General features: G+C 33.1%; 3 protein-coding genes across 5 annotated transcripts; 1 reads left to right on the top strand and 2 right to left on the bottom strand.

The window, feature by feature from the left end:
• Window positions 1–2,243: 2,243 nt before the first annotated feature.
• LOC119191425 (pseudouridine-metabolizing bifunctional protein C1861.05-like) lies at window positions 2,244–21,382 on the top strand (the record flags this gene model as incomplete). The annotated part of the gene is given in 4 exon segments (XM_037445334.1): window positions 2,244–2,418; window positions 3,565–3,680; window positions 4,294–4,408; window positions 20,402–21,382. Coding segments are annotated over 4 exon segments (873 nt in total), but the record flags the coding sequence as incomplete, so codon positions are not given.
• On the bottom strand, window positions 5,862–9,691 carry LOC115448986. Its single transcript, XM_030176631.2, is given in 6 exon segments — window positions 5,862–7,551; window positions 7,941–8,069; window positions 8,158–8,353; window positions 8,620–8,769; window positions 8,771–8,829; window positions 9,503–9,691. Coding segments are annotated over 6 exon segments (729 nt in total). The 5' UTR covers window positions 9,540–9,691; the 3' UTR covers window positions 5,862–7,393.
• On the bottom strand, window positions 11,217–19,527 carry LOC115448987. Of its 3 annotated transcripts, XM_037445337.1 has the most exons (7): window positions 19,175–19,526; window positions 14,531–14,667; window positions 14,326–14,462; window positions 13,993–14,132; window positions 13,340–13,495; window positions 13,180–13,266; window positions 11,217–12,942 (listed from the first exon to the last, which is right to left on the bottom strand). In XM_037445337.1, the coding sequence occupies exons 3-7, from the start codon at window positions 14,457–14,459 to the stop codon at window positions 12,791–12,793; spliced, it is 669 nt and encodes a 222-aa protein (XP_037301234.1). In that variant the 5' UTR covers window positions 14,460–14,462; window positions 14,531–14,667; window positions 19,175–19,526; the 3' UTR covers window positions 11,217–12,790. The 3 variants fall into 3 exon arrangements, with proteins under 3 accessions (XP_037301234.1, XP_037301235.1, XP_037301233.1); XM_037445338.1 differs by lacking the exon at window positions 14,531–14,667 and having other exon boundaries at window positions 19,365–19,527; XM_037445336.1 differs by lacking the exon at window positions 14,531–14,667 and having other exon boundaries at window positions 19,175–19,523.
• Window positions 21,383–21,680: the final 298 nt, after the last annotated feature.

Here is a 21,680-nt window from a genome sequence, read left to right as displayed (position 1 = left end):
TCTTTTTGAAGTTGGGAACCTACAGCTGAGTATTAATAGAGAGCGTGATGCCAATATCTATGAGTACAATACCAAAAGTCCTATAACATTAAGAGGACTCTAAAGTTTGAATAATATAAAACAATGTAATGGAATATTATTTAATTAGCGGTATTACGTAAAGGGTGTTTTGGTTCTGTGTGCGGACATTAATCACTCTGTAGATTTTACCTCCAATGAACTCATCAATCCCTTTCATTCATCCGCTATTTGAGGCATCATAATTATATTTTAATGGTCTCACGTATGGGGATTATGAAGTTCACTTATGCGAATAAATGCCTTTCATGTTAACTAATAGGGAGTAAAATTTTTTTTTATAAACTAAGACTTGTCGTTTGAGAAACTGCATTCATTAATTATCATATTTTACTTCTGACTTTTACAATAATTGTGTATTTGGTTAACATTTTATGTGCATTTCATAAATGAATATACTGCAAATTTAGCAATATGTATATGAAACTGTTTTTCATGTCGCAGTCATTTATAGGAAAAAAAACCTCTTAAAAACATCTGTAAATGTTATGTTAATATTAATTTCAGTTACTAATTATAACATCACTGGCCATGTGCCCGATAGGCAGTACCCGTTTCAAAACCTAACTTGTGAATCGAGAGTATTATAGACTGATTAATCTAGGGGCAGCAATTTTTCCGTGGAATTCAATAAGGTCTTACCTACGGTCTTACTCTCAGGCAACGCTTGGTGAACAATAGCCACTTCTACAAGTAAGTTCTATCACAGAACAGAAGAGCTGGACAAATAATGACCCCGGCCTATAGCTAGACATAAAAAAAGAAAACAATCTTGAGTAATCCTATCCGGGCGAACCATTTTCTCGTTTCCTTTTCTTCAATATCAAAACCATACCTGCAATATAGGTAACAACGGGTTACTGCTGCATTACAAATAAATTTTGTATTCATGGAGGTAATAATATAAGCACTTGTCGCATAATGCAGCGTAAATGCGGACAGTCGCGTGCTTAGCTGAGATACCATCGCTGCGGTCAACGGCACCGCCCTCGCCCTGCAGTCTCATATCGGCCTATTAACAACTACCACATTCGCCATACACGTTCCACTTGAATACCACGCAGCATTTTGCTCTACTCAGTTTAAAGTAGACTAGTTCGAATCTGTTAGATTGAAACAATGAAATCTCATCGCAAACAAAGCAGTATTTGTCCACACTGTCGTCATCGTCAAAGGATGATAGTTTCGTCCACGAAGACGGATCTCCAAGTTTCTGTGATCTATCTTAACTTTCGTGACCTGTACACTAGCGCGACAGCTGTATAGCAGGCATGTCAACCCGCCACTTTATTGAATCAGATACAATAGTAGCGCAGAATTCGTCAGTCTTGACTAACCTGCAGTGTCCGCGAATCAATTGGCGTTGTTTGCGTCGCACTACATTAATGACCCAATGTTCTCGGTGAGGGCGGCGATGGGCATACTTTTGATATGTTTACCAAAATTATTTCGATTTAAACCTGGTGGTATGATTAAAAGCGCCATACTAGCGAGGTTCACCAAATGATTAACAATAAGTACCGGTTAATTCTGAAGAAAATACCTCATCGGCAGTATTCGGCACGGACATTACTCATCTTAAACTGAGGGTTGAAACACTTAAAGAGAATTGAATAATTTAATTGCAATCATTAACCTAAATATGAAATTATAAATGTAGAGACTGCATTACATTACAATACACATACAAACAACTTGTATAGAAAATGTCACCGCGAGACCAAACACGTTGGTTATAATTTAAAATTCACATGCAATGAAACATTACCTCTATTAACGAACAGCAACCGCACATTTACTGCGGCAAGCATATTAATAATCCTGGTTATTTTATAAATATTAAAACATGTGGAGTAGGTATAATCTACATATGAGAAGTGAAAAGTTTATTAAACACAATTTGCGAGATAATGTGTTCCTCCATTTATTATAATTAGTAATCAGTTCGATCTTTTAAAGGCCTAGGCTACACGATAGGATATACTTATCGTTGGAGAGTATATTATGATTGAAAACAGAGGTTCCTATCTAAAGTTAACACAATGCAATTTCCTATTTTAAGTTATGATAACATATATTTAAGAATTCACATTATATTTAGTGCTTCGTTTAACGATTGAGTATAAAAATCTAGTTTACATCTTAATATTATATTTTGTTTTCAGCTAGATGGCAGTACCCACGCATGCGCAACGGTGCAGTGCGGCGGAGGCGTCGGCCGCAATATGGCGGAAGCGCTGTGGCGGTTGCAACGGGGCCGCACGCGACTCTTGACAGCCGTCGGCGACGATGTCCACGGAACTTACATCGCTAATATTGCACCGGGACTATTACTTGATGGTATGCAGGTTATGACCTACTTACAAACTCTATCACTTTGTAGGGACGCAATTACCATTTATTTTGCAAAAAACGACATTACTGCATGTAGCTACATTTTAAAACAATTTTTAACCTTTGGTTTTTAAATTGCCTGCCTCGATTGCGTAGTTGTATTACGGTACGACTGCAGTGCTGAGTTCCATGGGGTTCGATCCGGGGATCGAACATTATTAACCGGGAGTCGTGCAGTAATATTGTGTTATTCTACCCAGTATCAGCCCGAAGTCTGTAATTTTCACCCGATATAACGATAGGCTCACCCCTACCATATCATGAAATAAAGTGCGCACGGCGGAAAATGGATGCAACAGTTTCGCCACTGCCTACCCGATTCGGGATTTAAAACCGTGACTGTGTGTATTCAGGAACTCCTGGGCCCTAATTCTCTATCCCGCACGTTATTTTGACAGTGCGTAACAAGCACTTAACACAACGCATCATGTTTAGGACTATAGAAATTTGGCTTACAGAATACCATTCCACGCACATTTCTCGAAGATAACATGACACGGCCGCGTAACGCGTTTACACTATCATACAGAATAAGGGCCCTGACATATTTCGAAGTTATTTGTCAGTCAATAAAAGATGTCAAAAATTAAAAAAAAAAACGCGTTGACGATCCCATTCATTCCACTGAGAACAAAATTGTATAGATGACAAGATAAAAAATATTGAGCGGTAAGCAGCAAATTACATCTCAAAAATCCAACACAATAATGCGTGTATAATTAATAAATCAGTAAGTATTCTATAATACGTTGACTTTCAATAAAGTCATATACAATTTAAATAATAAAAACACATGAAACTGCTTTGAAATTTATCTCACGTACCTTGGTATAAAGTGATTAGTTTTTTTTAATTTTCAACTCTTTCGTATATTTTTAGATTTTACCGTTGTAAATTTTAAAAAAATAAGTGGAAAAGTTTGTGAAGTAAAAAGTTGGTTAAATTAGACGAAAATGAAAAAAATCCTGCTTTAACGCTTTTCGCCGGGCACTCTTCATACACAGAGATGATCTTTAAAACATTAAAGTAAAATTAAACGAAATATCAGGATAAAATTCTCAAAACTTGTTTTTTTTTCTAAAAATTGTGTAGGTTGCATCGTGAATGGAGGCCGCACACCAAGCTACGCTGCCATTCTGGATTCCAAAGGAGAGTGCCTCCTCGGGCTGGGCGATATGGAGCTACACAACCACATCACTATCGACCTAGTAAGGAATCAAATCATAGTACATATAAACTTAAAATGAAATATACGCAGACCCGGATCTTGAATTTTTTGGAGGCGGGGCAAAATCTGGATAATGTCGCCCCCGATTATCTATATTTTTACTTTTGTCATCATCATCATCATTTCGCGCCCCGCGGGAAATAATTTATGTGTGTAACGTACTGGATGTCTCATTAATGATGAGTTGTGTATTGTCTGCCAAGTTTGAATTTGCCGCCCTGTAAATTCGCCGCCCGGGGCACGGGCCCTGGCTCCCCCCCCCCCCCTATTCGGAGCTGAATATACGCAACTTGATGGCTGCGTAGATTTGATTACATCGTACACATCTACACGTACCTATTTACAATCAATTTTATAGAAATTATTATTTATATGTTATTAAACTTTATTACCTATATGGATAAACACTAAACCATAATTGTGACACATTAATTCACAATATTACGTGTTACCTGAACGACTAATAGCAGATATAAATAAAAGCCAATTCAGGAGTATAATAGGAAAAAGCATACACCGTGTACGTAACTAAATTTATCAGCCTTTCTTCGTATATTTAAAATCCATTTATAATTAAATCATTGTCTGTGCAGGTAAATAAGCATATCGAAGTTTTAAAAGATGCTCCACTCGTGGTTATCGATGGAAATCCTCCTCAGGAAACAATTAACCACGTGTTAAAACTGTGTCACGAGCTACAAAAGCCAGGTAAGATTTAATTTTCCGTTATAATTTGTGCTACAGAATTCCGTGACTTCTCACTCAAGCATTAAGGTGCAATTTACGTGATACCCGCAAGGCACTTACAGCATATTTAGCTGCCAATTTTATTCAGGTTTTTGCCCTTACCCCAACACTAGGCCAACCATATTATAGTTACCTATATCTGTGGCAACCACGTGGTTGTATCTATGACAATGAAATTCGGTTCCGATATTAAGTATACTTATACAAGTTATAATTAAAAATAATATTTAAATTTCACGGTTGCAAAACAATTTTATCCCAATGATTTGCTTGGCTCAGGAATTAATTAAAACTATTTTATATATAAATACGTAAAATACCTGTGGCGTAGATTGAAATGAGGTAAAGAATATTTAAGAAAACCAGCACATGATATTTTTGTAAAACCTGATGCTAAAATAATCCCACAATTAAAATCATTGCTTCGTTTAGATTTTTAGCAAGGCTAAGTTAACTACGAATGTAAATGAAAGACCTATAAAGCCAGGTAATTATTACAGAAAATATAAAATTAAGATATCGCGTCCAACTAGCGCTTTAGGCTATGGCGCGATAAGAAAATAGCGCAACTAGATACTTGACACGCTATGTGAATGCTTCCAATCAACGTTTTATCAAAGTTTCTAGATATTTTCATACTTTCAATTTTGCAATGGAATATCTATATATATATATATATATATATATATATATATATATATATAAAAATTAATCCCTATTTCCCTTGGCCACGCCATCACGCGTGAACGGTGGGCCGATTTCACTATTTTTTTTGTTGTGTTTGTTATTGTCAGCAGAAGGTTCTTATGAAAGAAAAAATTCAAAAAATTGCGCAGAAAATTAGAAAATTTAAGAAAACTTAACGAAAATATTAATTTTATATAAATATAAATTGTTTGAAATAACTGTCAGTGATTGACAGAATGCGCGCTGCAAATTCATAGTTAAGACAAGACAACGTCTGTCGGGTCAGCTAGTTTTGGTATACAATCGGAGTTTTCAATAGAATTACAAAATTTAAACACAATACGCAAGTAAAACCATTGCTGGGATTGTTCAAAGACATGGTTATTGCTCTTACTAAAAATCAAAATACATTTTTATCAATTAAATTTATTTAATGTAAATACCATACACAACAGAGTTATTTTAAAAGTAATAGGTCGGATCTCGAATGTTAAAAATCAATATAATTTAAGTATAGTTTTAAGACACTCTCCTAGCAAACGACCTTGAGCATTAGTTCCATACACTTTCAGCGCACGAGTTACGGCGGGAATATGTAAAGATTTACGAATAATATGTTATCGAAATCAATTTTTGGTGTTTTTTAAAACTTTAAACAACCAAAATACTCGTTATTAGATTGTTTATTTCGTAATGTTGAACTGTTTAGTGGTATTTTTATTGTGGGATTGAGGACAAAATATTTCATTATAAAAAAATCAAGTCTACCAAAGTTAAGATAACGTATTCTAGAAATATGTTGTTTAGTTTTTTTTTTTACCAATTTTTTCTATAAATTTCGAGTAGATCGCTTCCAAAAATTCAGCTACCGCGCCGATATGCTGGGGGAACACCTTAATATTTTGAACTATAAATAAGTACATTGTCGGCATCATAAATATATCGTATGTCTTATCCTGTAAACTGTATTAACTACGTTTAAAATTAAGGCCACTGATTACGGCTAATAGCTGCCATTATATTATAAGAATTTTGAATAGAGCGAAATTTAATGCACTAGGAGCTCCAAATAAGAAAACCATTGAGCCACCATTTACTTAGGCGTCTGTATGTAACTTTCAAAGCGCAATTAATTTATCCAAACAATTTATTTGATTAGTTGGAAAGTTTTAACCGATATATTTTATAAAACAGTATAAAATATTGTTCGCATATCGAATGTTTAAACGAACCTTTGGCAAAATTCCTTTGCCATTTCGCTAATTATAACCCTGCTAAAGCAAGACCGCACCTCCTTTGGTCATTAAATCTTCCACAGAACAAGATGCAGAAATAGAAATAAATGACACATTAAGCAATTAAGTGCTTGTAGCAATAGTGACAATTTAACTTTATACAGCAATAATTTTAGTTAGGTGAAAGAAAATAGTAAAGGTAAAAAACTTGCTATCAGTATAATATGGAAACAGATTAGGTTAAAGTCTCATTACAAGATAGGGACAGCATGATCTATAAAAGAGCCATTACATTTACAATATTAAATCTATAAAAACTGCAGTTTTGTGAGAAAATCCTAGAACATTTTATACTAAATATTTAAATGTTTGTAATTATTTTTCTGCTTTCGTCTTCCTTATTATTGAATACCAAAATTAATCATATTTCTACTAATCAAAATACAATATACATTATGATCCATTCACACCCCAGTTTATTTATATAGAATTTGTTTTTAAAAAAATATGTTAATAAGTAACACAATTTAAATGCACCTGTAACAAATAATGAGGTAAAATTGTATTAATGTACAGTTTGTTGGCGATTTCCGTTGTCTTCAAACTCAAATAAATTGTTCCACATTAAAACTAATCTATATAATATGATTGTTTTTTAATTTAGTCTAATTCTTGATAGAATTTGAACACACTTATCTAAAATGAAATAAATAACTGTGGTGTGGATGCACTAATGTATTAAAAATAACACAATAAGGGCACTTACAGTCAATCACATTTATATCAAAGTACCTACATAATATTATTATTGGTGTAAAAATATCAATCACTTTATAACGGACGGCGATAATTTTCAGAATGAGATTCATGTTAGTTAAAATATAAAATTCATTACAATCATTTTTAAAAACTTATCACTCTAAATACCTTTTTGGTACATCCATACTGGAATGGCTTTCATTTGTCATAAAATAGAAAGATCATTAAGTTTAAAATATCTTTGTAACACGAAATATAATCATAATTACATATTCCACTGCCTCTGCTGGTGCAGTTGGTCTCTGAATTGATTGAGAGCGTGTTCAGGCTGGCTGTGTTGCATTTGAGCCACAAGATTCTTTGCCTCAGAGCGCAATTCATACAGTTTGCGTGATTCGAGATAAAGTAAAATTGCTGCAAAACCTAAAAAGAGAAAAATATATATTAGATGTACACACTACTTCTCTATACATAATACATATACAAGAGCTTCTGGGGATGAGAATTAGTATAGTTTTCTCTCCTTTCCATTTGTGGATGTTACAGTTGATGATGTGTATACAAAAGTTTTTACATTTACATGATTATAATCAATATTATCAAAATTTACTTTAAGTTACTTAACTTTTATACTTGTAGGCCTACAATGGTAAAACTAAGCTAATGGGCTTTAAATATTTCATTTCACAATTATAGTTACATATTATAATGATCAATTGACTGCCTCAGTGGTGTAGTTGTAATACGTACGCGATGCGTGTGTAATTGCTAACCTGAAAAGGTTAAGTTTGTACCAAAACTGGAACACTTACCAAACAAAATAAATGCTACAACAGCAAATGCATAAGACCATGATAATACATTGAAAGAAGGATATATCATCCAATCTCGGCGGTAACAATTGCCTCCGAATATAGCCACTGCCAGGAAAAGGAATAAACCTAAAATTAAAAAGAAATTGTTCATTCAATATGCTTCTGCCCAACTCTTAATATAAGTAACAAAATAATCATAAGTTCAAAAACATACTTGAGATTGCCACCATTCCAAATGCAACAGATACAAAAATCCATTCATATCTTAGAACAGTGCGTAAAGGCCAGCGTACAATGACACACGCAAGCAGTACTTGAGCAGTAAATGAAAGCATCAGAGCCAAAGTAACAAATGATTGTACCGCCATCAGCCAAGCAGGCAACAGATATTCTCTAATTACATAGTATTCCTGAAATTTTATTTAAATATTTTATACAGTAAGCCATCATCAGCATCTATGGTCTTTTATTCTTAATATAGAGAGAAATAAAATAAGAATAATGTTCCCAGTTCACTCTAAATAAATGTTTCATAGAAAATATATTTATTTTAAAGGTATAACCCCAAATTATTATCAAAAAATATTTTAAAATAACATTGTTTAGTGACCATCACAAATTATAAAAGACATTAAATACCAATCAAATTGTTATTTATTTCATGTATGATACTCACATGGCTAAATACATAATGGCAGCCATTGAACAACTTGTCCAACTGATAAGGTGGGTACCTAAAATTGTCAAAACAGTACTCCCACAGACCCATATGCTTGAATGATGAGAACATTTCTGAATAGGATTCTATCCAGTATGGACCGGCAAAAAGATAACAGCAGGAATAGCCCCGCCACATATGTGATGCTGGCACCAATGAGGGTGGCATCTGGAATGTTTTATAAACTATGTAATGACATTGGAACAGTTTGAATGTGATTTAAGAAATAAGAAATAAATTTATTTTACAAAAATTACATTTTTATAAGATTTAACAACAATGTCCACACTAGGCTATGCCTGTATTGTGGTCATCAAAAATTAGATACAATTTTACTAATACCTTTGTAATAGCTTAATAATTTTTAAAAGTGAAATAGTTTTTTATTGCTTTAATGATTATATTCTAATGCAGGGTCTATTTATAATAATAACTTAGTTATTGATAATGTAAGTGATGAATGTGGATGTATCTTGTTAACAGAAAGGTCTTCGTGACACTTTTAGATATAAAATCTAACTCCTTGACCATGGCATAGTTTAGAACATATATAGACTTTATACCTGAAGCCATAAGCTAAATATAAACAACTCTAATCTGTATTTTATAAAGATCTAGTCACTTGTATGGCTTTCAGTTTCATTAAATATATAATTTATGCTCTATGTATTTTAAATGGGCTAATTCAGATATCGGAAATCCTATGAAGATGTCTTCGACAGCTAAGAGATGGTTTAGATATCTCACTAAACAATTTAAATCACTATATTGTAATAAGATACAATAAACTTTCAAATACAGCAGACGATAGCCCAGTGGGCGTGCCCATGAAATTACTTACTGGATGCCTTCGGATACTCATTGTCGGCAGCAGTCATTATTACTGCTTGTCTTTTATGACAATCGATCGGTAATAAAGGTCGAAATAAGTCTTATAATAACTTAATATACCAAATTTATATCGGCAAGTAAAACACAAGTTATTGAACGCTTATAACTGTCAATTGTCAAAACTTTGTTGTCGTTACGATCAGTGTTATCAACTCACAAAACCACTAAAAAACAGATTTTTAGGCGACCATTTTGTTGTACACGCAAGTATAAAATATTCTTGACATTTTTGGAAATCTTTTTTAAATCGGGTTAATATAATAAAATTTTTCACGACCTTACCCTGTTATTTTACCTAGCAATAACTATATTATGGGGTATTTTTCTAAATAAATGTATACGGCTTAATAGTCACGTCCCACTTATTTGTAATTAATCCCCTAACAATAACCACCCACTTCCAAAACCCAAAAAGACCCGATTTAACCACTAACTGTGATAAATACACTAAGCTGGCAACCCTGACTGCGAATTCAGTCGTAAATTTGTATTTATTTTACGACTTTGCACACGAGTCTCTTAAGCCCTCTTGATATTTTATTATTATGAGTAACTACCTATGGTAAGCGCGTAGCCAGTGTCCATGTCCCAAATTACTTGAAAATTTCATCTAATCTAAATATAATCGTCTTCTATACGCAGTTTTGTATATAAGTCCGTTATAAAAAAATATATTCGAAAGAGCTATCGGTAGGTACCTACTTGATTTCAACGTCCAATCACTAAATACAAAATGTGTGTGAGAATTTGAAAAAAATGACCAAATTGCAAAAAATCTAAGTACTAAATCTAGATTTTTATCTAAATAAACAATCCAAATACACAGGAGATCTAATTAAAAGTCTATAATATAAGTTTATAAAGATTTTATAAGTATAGATGGTATATACTAACCATAAAAATAATATTTAAAATATATAGCAACTAGGTGTTGGAGTTTGGCCCCATATGAAGCCTTTACCTCTACATGTCCCTAAAATACAGTAGCGATTTATAACCACGCGTAAACCAGCGCCATCTATTTAAAAAAAAAAACATTTAAATTCCTTTATTCCCTATACTAATAATAATAATATATCAGCCCTGTATTATATACTGTCCCACTGTTGGGCACGGACCTCCTCTACTACTGAGTGGGAATGGGCCTTAGTCCACCACGCTGGCCTAGTGCGGGTTGGTAGACTTTACACACCCTCAAAAATTCCTAGTAGAGAATTTCTCAGATATGCAGGTTTCCTCACGATGTTTTCCTTCACCGTTAAAGCAAGCGATAATTCACAAAGAATACACACATAGTTTTTAGAAAAGTCAGAGGTGTGTGCCCTTGCCATTTGAACCTGCGGACATTCGTCTTGGCAGTCCGTTCCACAAACAACTAGGCTATCGCCGCCTTTATTCCCTATGGAAAAAAATTACAAAATAGCCTATGTGTTTAACCAGTACATGGTCTATCCATAAACCAAATTTCATCTAAATCAGTTTAGCTGTTTCAATGTTTCCCTCGTAACGCACAAAAATAAGATATGATAAATAAACTTGTAAGATAAGCGCCAACTTAATAGCGTGTTTTTCGCCTATGGCACCCCAATGGCTCAGGCTGGCCCTATGACTATCTGTTCTACACACAACTGAAGGTTAAAACAGGTTAAATGACACCAAAAAAAAACTTTAGTATAATTTTATTGGTAAGGCAGTATCATTACACAATAGTAAAAAAACTTACGTACTACAACTTAAAAATGGACGGATTGAAATTAGGTACGGAATAATTCATTCGTTAGCATATAAATAAGGCGTGTTTATTAAGATTTTTATAGGTTCTTAATGTTTTTATAAACAATACATTATTAAAAATTGTGCACTTATAAGACCTCAAAACATTATAATACATTACTAATGAAATAAAATCAGATCAAAATAAATCGTAGTTAGTATCATAGATACAATAGATCATGGAATGCAAAAAAGGATACTTAAAACTAATAAAAAGTAGATAGATAACTATCATGTTAAAATTAAATTGTGTATAATTCGCGCGTGAATATTCGTCAAAAAAGTGTGGAGGTAGTGTAACAAGTCCCTAAATAAATATTAGTCATCTGGCACAATATCATTCAATTATAATATAATACCTAAGTTTAAGGTTTATGATACTTTTTTTTTATTTGTTACATTATTTAGGCACTTATGGTACAGCTCGTATAGAACACATGACATTCATTGTTATAAATGCCACTTTTATAATGTAATAAATATTTGGTCATAAATTGAAAGTAAATTACACTTTAGGCCGCGAGTGCAAGAATGATCAACATGCGAAGTTGAAATAAAAATAATAACGTGTAATACATTTATCGAGAAGGTGTTTGTATTTTTGCATTTTTTAGTAGTAGCCGAACTATATTCGATTTGCTGTCAATTAGATAGTATTATATTTTCTGAGCTCATTTATGTATGCGGTCATTTAAGTAGGTCCAGTTAACTATTTCATTAATTTAAATGTTATTGCTAAATGTTAAACTGTTACATAAAATCTTATGATATAATAATAATAATAATATCAGCCCTGTATTATATACTTGCCCACTGCTGAGCACGGGCCTCCTCTACTACTGAGAGGGATTAGGCCTTAGTCCACCACGCTGGCCTAGTGCGGATTGGTAGACTTCACACACCTTCGAAATTCCTATAGGGAACTTCTCAGATGTGCAGGTTTCCTCACGATGTTTTCCTTCACCGTTAAAGCGAACGATAAATTTACAAAGAATTCACACATGATTTTAGAAAAGTCAGAGGTGAGTGCCCTTGGGATTTGAACCTGCGGACATTCGTCTTGGCAGTCCCTTCCACACCCAACTAGGCTATCGCCGCTTCTTCTAATCTTATGATGTTATTTCGTAAATATTTCAAAATTATAATAATTTTTCCGCTTGCGCAGAACAAAGCTACTATCGTCGAAATCCAAAGACATGCAACTACAGGCATATAGACCTTTCTCGCTCTCGCGGTGTCACTTATTTAAACCTAGAATATGAATGTATAAACTGCCAAACATTTCTAAACATCTCAACTAAAACTATGTTAACAATGTTACATTTATAACATTACATAGGCTGCCATGGAGAGTTATACAGACTTTTGCAGTTCCTTATGTCAGAGACTATTTAATTATAAATGTGTATTCGTTGGTTTTTCAGTCACAATCGACATGACTATACAACTTACACCGCATGCTTAATTATGCTTTTGATTCATACTCCATTTCAAAGCGTGATTGTGACTCTTTTAGCTTGTTGCGTTTCTTGTATTGAATATTGGCTTCGGTTAAGAAAAGAGCGGACGTTACAATGCAGGCCACCGCCCCCACAACACCTAATCCAAACGACCAACCTGAAATTGTTATAAAAACATCTTAATTTCCTTAAGTATCACGTTTTTGTTATACTACAGATAATATTTACAGTTTCAGGAATTAACAGTTTTTATTTTGGGAGTTGAAACTATTGGATTTGAAAGCCACAATTATAAACAACCTTATAAGCAAAATTATATACATGTCTCGTTGTTACAATAAAAGTTACAACATAAAATAAGATCATTCAGGCAAAATTATTGTTTAAAACGTACCTAAATAGTTATTTGGATGGTCTGGCATCCAACCATCTGTATTTCCCAAACACGCGAATATTATAACCGCTATGACGCCACAAATACCTGTAAGAATAACGATACTTATCAATTATATTATTCAAATATTATATTGTATATTTCGTGATTTTTTACGTACCAGCACCCAGCATGATGTATCCAATACTTCGTATTAAAATCACAAATCTACTTTGATCTGGGCCGCAACAGAGAAAGAAAATTAAGACCAAAATCGTTGATACTATTACGCCTATAAGGCATAATGTAAAGAAGAATTGCGTTGCTATCATAAAACCTGAAAATTAATTTAGATATTGTAAAAAAATCGAAATAGAAGAAAATATTCGTTTTATATGAGTATTTCGGAAATCAAGAGAACAGTCGCGGCGATAAGAAGTGGTTAACGGGGCAATAGTCCAGGGCCTCGCAATTGCAAGGGGTACAAAGAAACAAACATAAGCTTCCTTCGACAATCAAATAATAAGGCCTCGCAAAGATTTGCTGTCCAGAGCCTCGCATTACTAATGGCGCCACTGCATGAGCCGGTTTTTATAAAAATCTTCATAACATTACTTCACTTGTCGCCTTAAGATATTTCCGCACTTCGTATATAACGTTGTCGTGTTTATGACTGTTGTCAGAGCCGTCACACATCCCAATATTTTAAACGGGCTTAAAACTGTATAAATTATACCTGTCTGACCAAAGATCAAGAATAGCTAGTCCTATTTTTTGTAGTATCGTTACGACGCTCTAACAAGTAATTAATTATTTTTAAATCAAAAATCTCACCTGGCAACAAATATCCCCGAATCTTATCATAGCCTGTTGTAAAAGGATCATAAACCCAACGACATCCGACAAAAAAGCGTCTCTGATATTGATCTAGAGGGTCTGGCAGTGATCTGAAGCAATAGTTCCATAGTCCCAACCTAAAATAAAATTTTATTCTATAATAAAAGAAAAAATGCCGCCACCGTTGAATATAAATAATAAATATCCTTCAATTCGGAATACAAGTGTGCTTGCAATGCAAAAACGATACGCTTTTAGGTAACTACCCAGACAGAGTCTTGGATACGAGATACCTACCACCAAAAGCAGATTTGTCATTGAATATATTACCTGTCAAGTCTGGCACTTCTTATTCTGGAGTCGCTCACTAACCAACTTGGTGTGCCAAATGCCAATGCCACAGTGACAAGGGCAATAACAAACACACCAATGCCACAATTACCGGCCAAACTCCTATTCTTCATTGTCTGTGAGATCAATTAATTACAGTGTTAGCAACAGTCACGTAGGTAGACATAATTACACAAAACCATACCTTCCTGTTTATGAGCTTCGCGGGAACCGTACAAGGATGATAACATATTATGACAAAAATATATTGCGCAGTATTTGTTGATTTAAGAATATTGACAGGAATGTGTTCCAAAACAATAAAAATAACGACGCATACGTCTAAAAAAAGATTATAATAATATAAATATGAGATGTCGCATACTTGTCACCGGGCGCTGGTCACAGGAGTTAGATCATGTCAGTGAGTAATGGACCACTGTTTTACATAACTCGACAATCCTGCCACGGCCCTGACCCTAAACATCTAAGTGTAGTTACTAAATACACTTACAAAACTTTAGGCCTCGACATGCAAGATAGAGTTATCTGGAGGCCAATATTTTTTAACAGAATGAATACCTTTTTACATAAAACAATAATTAGATTAAATAATAATAAAAACTGTTCAATTGGTAACTTTATTAATAGGGTACCGGACTCATTTTTGTTCTTAAGGCGATACCTCAAGGTCCATTTTCATACATTTTGTTTCGGCTTTAATCTGGGTAACTAAACAAGTATTGGCAAGTAAAGAATTTAAATTCACGTCTAGTTAGTGATTAGTTCACGCAGTTGAAAGAAAAACGTAAAAATAATTAATTATCATGGATATTTCGGCCTTTAAAATTTCGTCATATTAAATTTTAAAGGCCGAAATATCCATGATAATTAATTATTTTTACGTTTTTCTTTCAACTGCGTGAACTAATCACTAACTAGACGTGAATTTAAATTCTTTACTTGCCAATACTTGTTTAGTTACAGATTTAAAAATGACCTTAGGTATCTTAACAATTATCAAATATTTACATAATATAAATTATAACACCAAAGAAATTATTAAAATCCAGTGAAAAATCAACAAGTTATAAGCATTTGAATTTCGGTGGAAGGGGTAATTAACAAGAAACAGAAAAGAGACAAAATATCCACATGTGACGTCATCGGGAATTGCGAAAGAAAGAGATGAAGCGATATCCCCACATCACGCCCACTCCTGCACATTACAATATTTTAAATATGAATTACTCGCTCATTTTTTAACCAATTTTTATGCTGTTTTCGCAGAAGTGCTTCTTTTTCGTATTTAAAGCCATTACACATAGAATAATGTACAAAATCAAGCATAGGCCGGTCCCCTATTCTTTAGCCACAGAAAGATAAATAAAGTATAATACATTTAGATTTAGGTACCTATATTAGTTCCAGGAAAAGAGTTCAACGCGAGCAGCTAGTTTTGAGAGGCAAAACAAATTATTTCTGAGTCATTAATTATCCTGCTAACTTCTAAAGCGGAGACTAAGGAGTTATTCCTAAATTTCTAGGCCGTCTCAACATCAACTCAAAAATACATTCGCCAAGATTTATAGGTAAGCATGCCAAGTATGCCCGCATTGTTATTTGAAAGTACAGGCGGATCCTAATAAATATTAATAAAAAAAGTACTTATATCATTGTTTCAAGTGCGAAGTCTTTAGGAATGTTAGTATAGTCAGTGAAAACTATAAACTAATAAGTATAGTAAATCTTGAAGGCTAAAATAACAGCAAATTCCTTGCGTACAATTGTATTGAATCTCAGAAAATATTTATATAAATTTATACATAACACGTCTTGCTACATCTTAATAATGTAAGATCGGTATTCGTATTTGATAGAATTAAAATGCTGAACATTGTACATAGTTTTTTTCCTACGTTTAAACATTTTCTTTTTTCGGCATCACAAGACAGTGACGTAAAACACAAATAATATTGAAATAAAATTAATTTTACGGTTTCATCGCCATTTGTTTAATTCGGACTCCGTCCCGTAACCATGAAGGTTGAAAGATTGCGAAATGTCGGAACTACAACATAGCAATTACAGGCATCGCATTGAAGTTCGCCTAATTAAAAAAAAGAACATGAATTAAAACTTAAGAAACCATTATCATCACAACTATTTCGATTAATTTATGTAACATTGAAATTGAAAAATAAAGCGTACCTCGATTGTACCAATTTTGATAATTAGCTTAAATTGAAGTAGTGCTTTTATGGAAGTGCTGTTTCACACCAAGCACAAGGTCCTCAGCCCCACCAGATGTGAATAGCAAACACTGGCATGAATGTAACAAGTTTCGCAACACACATAATGGCGGTCTCAATGTGTTTGTGTTTCATAGCATTCACCCAAAAAGACAATGCCAAAAAGTTCACACAGTTTGTTCGTTGTGGGAAAACATTGAAAACATATTTAGGAACTAAGCATACTTCTTCCATTTTATGATACATAAAATCAAATTATTATAAGTTAATGATAGTAGGTGTCACTCTCTTTGCCTTACTAGATGACTCATGTCTATAATTTCTAATTTAAAATAAAATTTTATTGGATTCATTTTTATGAATCTGTTATAAATTCTAAACTAAAACTATTAGTTATCATCATAGATTCTCTTGTAGTTACATGGCTTTGGAACCATTTATAAATAATAGGCATTGCAAGCTTTTTTGCTTTGCAGTGCACCCATGCTTCAGAAAGGTTCACAGTGAAACTTTTTTAAGGCAGCCAAAGCTGCAAACAAAACCTCAACCACCAAATGTGATATTTTGAGATGCCTAATGCAAAATTTAGGACTCCTAAATATTTCTGATATCCGTTTTACATGGGTGGAAGTCGGCAGCAGTCTGTGGGACAGAATTATAAAGTTGGTCACGACATACTCTCTAACTGTTTGTACCTGCGGCGATGTTGTATGCTGGTTTCTCCACTTCCCTGCCCCATGTTTGAGGAGACCAATGGCTGACACATGCATCATAGTTTGGTACAGGTGCAACTTTTGTAGACTGGTTTACCCACTTCTCTTTTGGATATTTACAGTTGTATAGGAATTGATTATTTTTTATTTTGCAAATAAATAAATGAGCTGCAGTCATCAGCTGCAGTAAACTAAATGGTAAACTAAATGTATTTTTTTATATTATTTATACATTACCTATTCTATACCTTTTAAACTAATTTTGCAAAGAGCAAGGGTGGGAATGGTTGGGAATAGTGTGGAAACTGTTTTCTGAACCGATGGTAGAGTAAAAATTTTACTGAATCTCAATAATGTTTAAGATTTTACAGAATCAAATAAATAATTTATTTCATATAAGATCCAAAAAGTTTTCATAATTCTACAAGTAGTATTTAATCTATCTATCTGTCTTGCATCTTAAAGGTATTTAATTTCCAACATGAAATATATAAGTTAATCATAAGAAATATAGTTAAAAACATGAGAATATTAATGAAACTATTTACTTTATCCTGAAAAACATACACTAGACTCACTAGTATTATAAATGCTCATTGATATTATATAATTCAGTAGTATTATAAATGCTCATTGATATTCAACCTTCTGGGATTAGCACAACATAATATGTCACAAAGGTTTTGAAAAAGCTTCCACTTAATTTAGAAACTTGCAGAGTCCTGTCTAACAGTAACTGCTCTTTATGTAACTTTCACTTATTTACAATTTGATGTACATTTTATCATATAACTTTTATTCAAGGACCGTCTTGTACATAAAAGATAATTTACATTGAATTATTTATTTTAATTTTTTTTTTCTTTCTAATAGAGTAGAATGTGGGTGAGCATGCAATACTATTTTTGTTCTTGTGCTGGTCAATTACTATATACATATCTGTGGTTAAGAGGCCTGGAAAGAGTGTAGTATTATTATTGCAGGATGGACTTTGGGCTTGTTTCATAATATCAATAATAAGTTAATAGAATAAATTCAATAAAAATAAATGTATTGAATAAAAGGCAATAAATATATTAAATACAAACATTTAATGATATTAATATGGATTAATTTTGATAAAAATTCAATAAATGGAAAGTGAACACAAGAAAAAAAATGCGAGATTTTGGGGCCTGAAATTTAAGGAGAAATATTACAAGGAAGTGGACAACTTTCGGGAATTATAGAAAATATGGTTAGTAGAACTATTCTGCAAGAAACAGTCCCTAATCCTTATTTTAGCCAGAAGAATGGGTGAACAAACATGACCCAAACTAGGAAAAATAATAGTGAAAATAACCCAACTAGCTGGCATTGAAACTCTAACTGGAACTTCTGATTAGATACAACTATAATGTTGACCCTTAACAATTTTAGATCTGTGCATATATTATTCCAGTTATAACATATAACACAATATCATACCAAAAACATTTGCCTGTCAATATTGAGAATGTTGTTACACACGTTTTGTTATTACATTTAAACTAAGTACATGCAATTTGGAAAAAGTTTAATAACACTTTATAATTAATGTATGGCATGCCTTCCACCAATCCCTAGAATTTTTGTAACGGACATTTTCGGACTATATTAAGCTATCAAGTTAGGGATTCAAATATGTATTTGTTTTTTCTATCACAAAATAAATTTAATTTATGCTTAAAGAATACAATCTCAACAAAAGGGTTTTTTGATGGTTCCATTTATGGGTTACAAAAAATAAACAATGACAACAAAATCTATTTACAGTGAATTATTGCTAAAGTACTAAACTTCAGCATTTATTACACGTAAATAAACTTATTACCTTCTATGAATTCGTGTAACCGTAACACTTACCTTGAAAATAGTTAACCGAAAATAGTCAAAGATAAATTTCTTGTAATAAACTTTACATCAATCACTTAATTTTGTATTGAATTTTGTTATTTGTAGATTATGTCATTCAGCACTTAGAATAACAAGTTCAATTGTCAAATTTTAAGTATTATAATCACGAAATAAATATTTTTTTCTTTGAAGTACCTACTGATTTTCGAAGTGAACACTTGTTTGTGTGACAAGGATAGGTGACATATTGCTTTTTAGTTTTTACTTCTAGTAGGGGTGTGGCTCTTTATGGATTGTTAGTGACGCGACACAGCGTATACTAACGTACACTGTACACAGATATTTTACAACACGGACTACTAAACTGCGGTCCGCAGTATGGATACGGACAGCTGCACTGCTCTGCGCCAATCGAGATCACAAGCTGAACGTTTTTTTTATTACTTTTTATGTCAGATGATTAAATAAAAAATGCATCCTTTTTTCGCGTTTTACTATTTTTGCACTTACATTATTCTTACCAGGAACAAGTATAGCTCAATATTAAAAAATATCATTGGCCGCCAATGATTGTCCAATCAGAGGGTCTACTTCGAAAAACGAAATCCGTAGTTTCGGATGACGGATCGCCTGTTATTCCTGCATCTTCTGTTATCTCTGTCATCTTTACTTGAATCTGTTATCTTCTTCTATCTATTATCTGTTATCTTTACTTGAAGCTCTCAGAACGCGTGCACTTATAATATTATTCAATTCGCTCAATCTCGTAAAATTACGTCCTCGTAGTTTGTGTGCCATGAATGTATAAAACGAATGCTCAAGGCCGTTTGCTCTGGGGATGGCTTTAAATCTAATAGTCCGAATTACGGGAATGGTTGTAAGGGACGGGGAGGGAAGGAAGGGTGCTTTATCCCCCCACCACTTCCCCGCCGCAGGGCCGCAGGTGGGTAGTTATATTTCTAATTAATGTCAAAGTTGAATAATGATAGTGTAGGTACATAATCTAGTCAAATTCACCAAATTGGAGGTTAGGACTCGAGGGAGTGAGGATAGGGAAGACCCTCGCACCACTAGGCTGGGACTAGAGTTTTTGCGTGGAAATAAAAAAATAGCCTTTTGTAGTAATAATGTAATGATTTTTAGCATATATTTAATATTATGAAATATTATTTATAAAATAGATATGAACGCCTCAGTGAAAAGAGTATGAATGTAACGAAATATTTTATTTTCTAGTTTTCTTCGAGCCGACAGACCGCAGAAAAGCAATAAAAGCCATTAATGAAGAATCTACTGTCACCTTTACTTCACCAAACTTAAAAGAATTAAGGGCAATGGCTTACTATCTTGAACCTCATAAGAAAATAAAAAAAACGAATGATTTAAATGAAATTTCCGCATTATCGAGAATAGTTTCAGACTATTTTAAATGTCTTATTGTTACTATGGGTTCGAAGGGTGTAGTAATTGTGAATAATTTGACTAACGATAGTGAAAATATTTCTTTTTATCAAGTCAATGTACTAGACAACGTTGAGAATGTGTCCGGAGCTGGAGATTGTTTTGCAAGTGGATTTATTAATGGAATTCTTCTAGGGTATACACAATCACAGTGCATTAATTTAGGTCTCGAGACTGCGAAACAAGCATTACTAAGTAAAAATACCGTTCCATTTGATCTGCACACAATTAAACTGAAATAGACTAGGAGTTATCCTGGGTATTATTAAATTAGTCTATACTTTACTTCTGATACGAGTCATTCGACGTAAATAGGTATATATAACATTTGCTTCGAGCTTCGCCCACGTGAAAGTATTCCGAAATAAAAGTCCCGCTATATATTTTCCCGGGATAAAAAATTACCCCATGTCTTTCCCAGAGTCTCAAACTATTTCCATATCAAATTTCATCGAAATTCGTTCGGTATTTCTTGAGTTTATCGCGTTCAGACAAGCAGACAGATGCGGTAAAGAACTTTGTTTTAAAATATATTTTTGTATTTTTATATTATGTATCTTTTTAAGAACGTTTTAAACTTTAATTTTTAAATGTTTTTAATTTTGACGTGTTTTCGGCTAGTTGGAACATGATCTAGTATGAATGTTTGCACTATTGTAAAATTAGCTTACGATGCAGTTTAATCCATGTAGTTATTAAGTACATTATTGATGTGTTTAATATTTTACTTTAGTTAAGTGTATATGATTTATTATACTAATTGGTTTATTCATTCTAATTGAAATAAATCCATAAATTAAGAAATGTATTCCATAGTTCATGTTTGTTGCATAATTTTAACCGTTTCCGCAGTGTACGCAACGGAAGCTCTCAAAAGGAATAATTTTTACCCGATTCTGCAACATTTTTCATAAATGCTACGCTCCTATTGGTCATAGCGTGATGTTATATAGCCTATAATCTTCCTCGATAAATAAGTAAGCTATCCATTTTGTTAATTACAACTTATGTGCTATTTTTAAAAACCTTTGGTTGCATATACACGTTTAAAATG

The sequence above is a fragment of the Manduca sexta genome, unplaced genomic scaffold (assembly GCF_014839805.1).
Source record: "Manduca sexta isolate Smith_Timp_Sample1 unplaced genomic scaffold, JHU_Msex_v1.0 HiC_scaffold_1514, whole genome shotgun sequence".
Lineage (NCBI taxonomy): Eukaryota > Metazoa > Arthropoda > Insecta > Lepidoptera > Sphingidae > Manduca > Manduca sexta.
Note: the sequence above shows the minus strand (reverse complement) of the source record. Positions and strands in the feature narration are given on the sequence as shown.

Coding starts and splice junctions, on each gene's coding strand:
- LOC115448987 (XM_037445338.1), bottom strand. CDS start 14,459: ATGAAGAATAGGAGTTTGGCCGGTAATTGTGGCATTGGTGTGTTTGTT. Junction 14,133..14,325: donor AGAAGTGCCAGACTTGACAG/GTAATATATTCA, acceptor ATTTTATTTTAG/GTTGGGACTATGGAACTATT. Junction 12,943..13,179: donor CCATCCAAATAACTATTTAG/GTACGTTTTAAA, acceptor TAACAATTTCAG/GTTGGTCGTTTGGATTAGGT.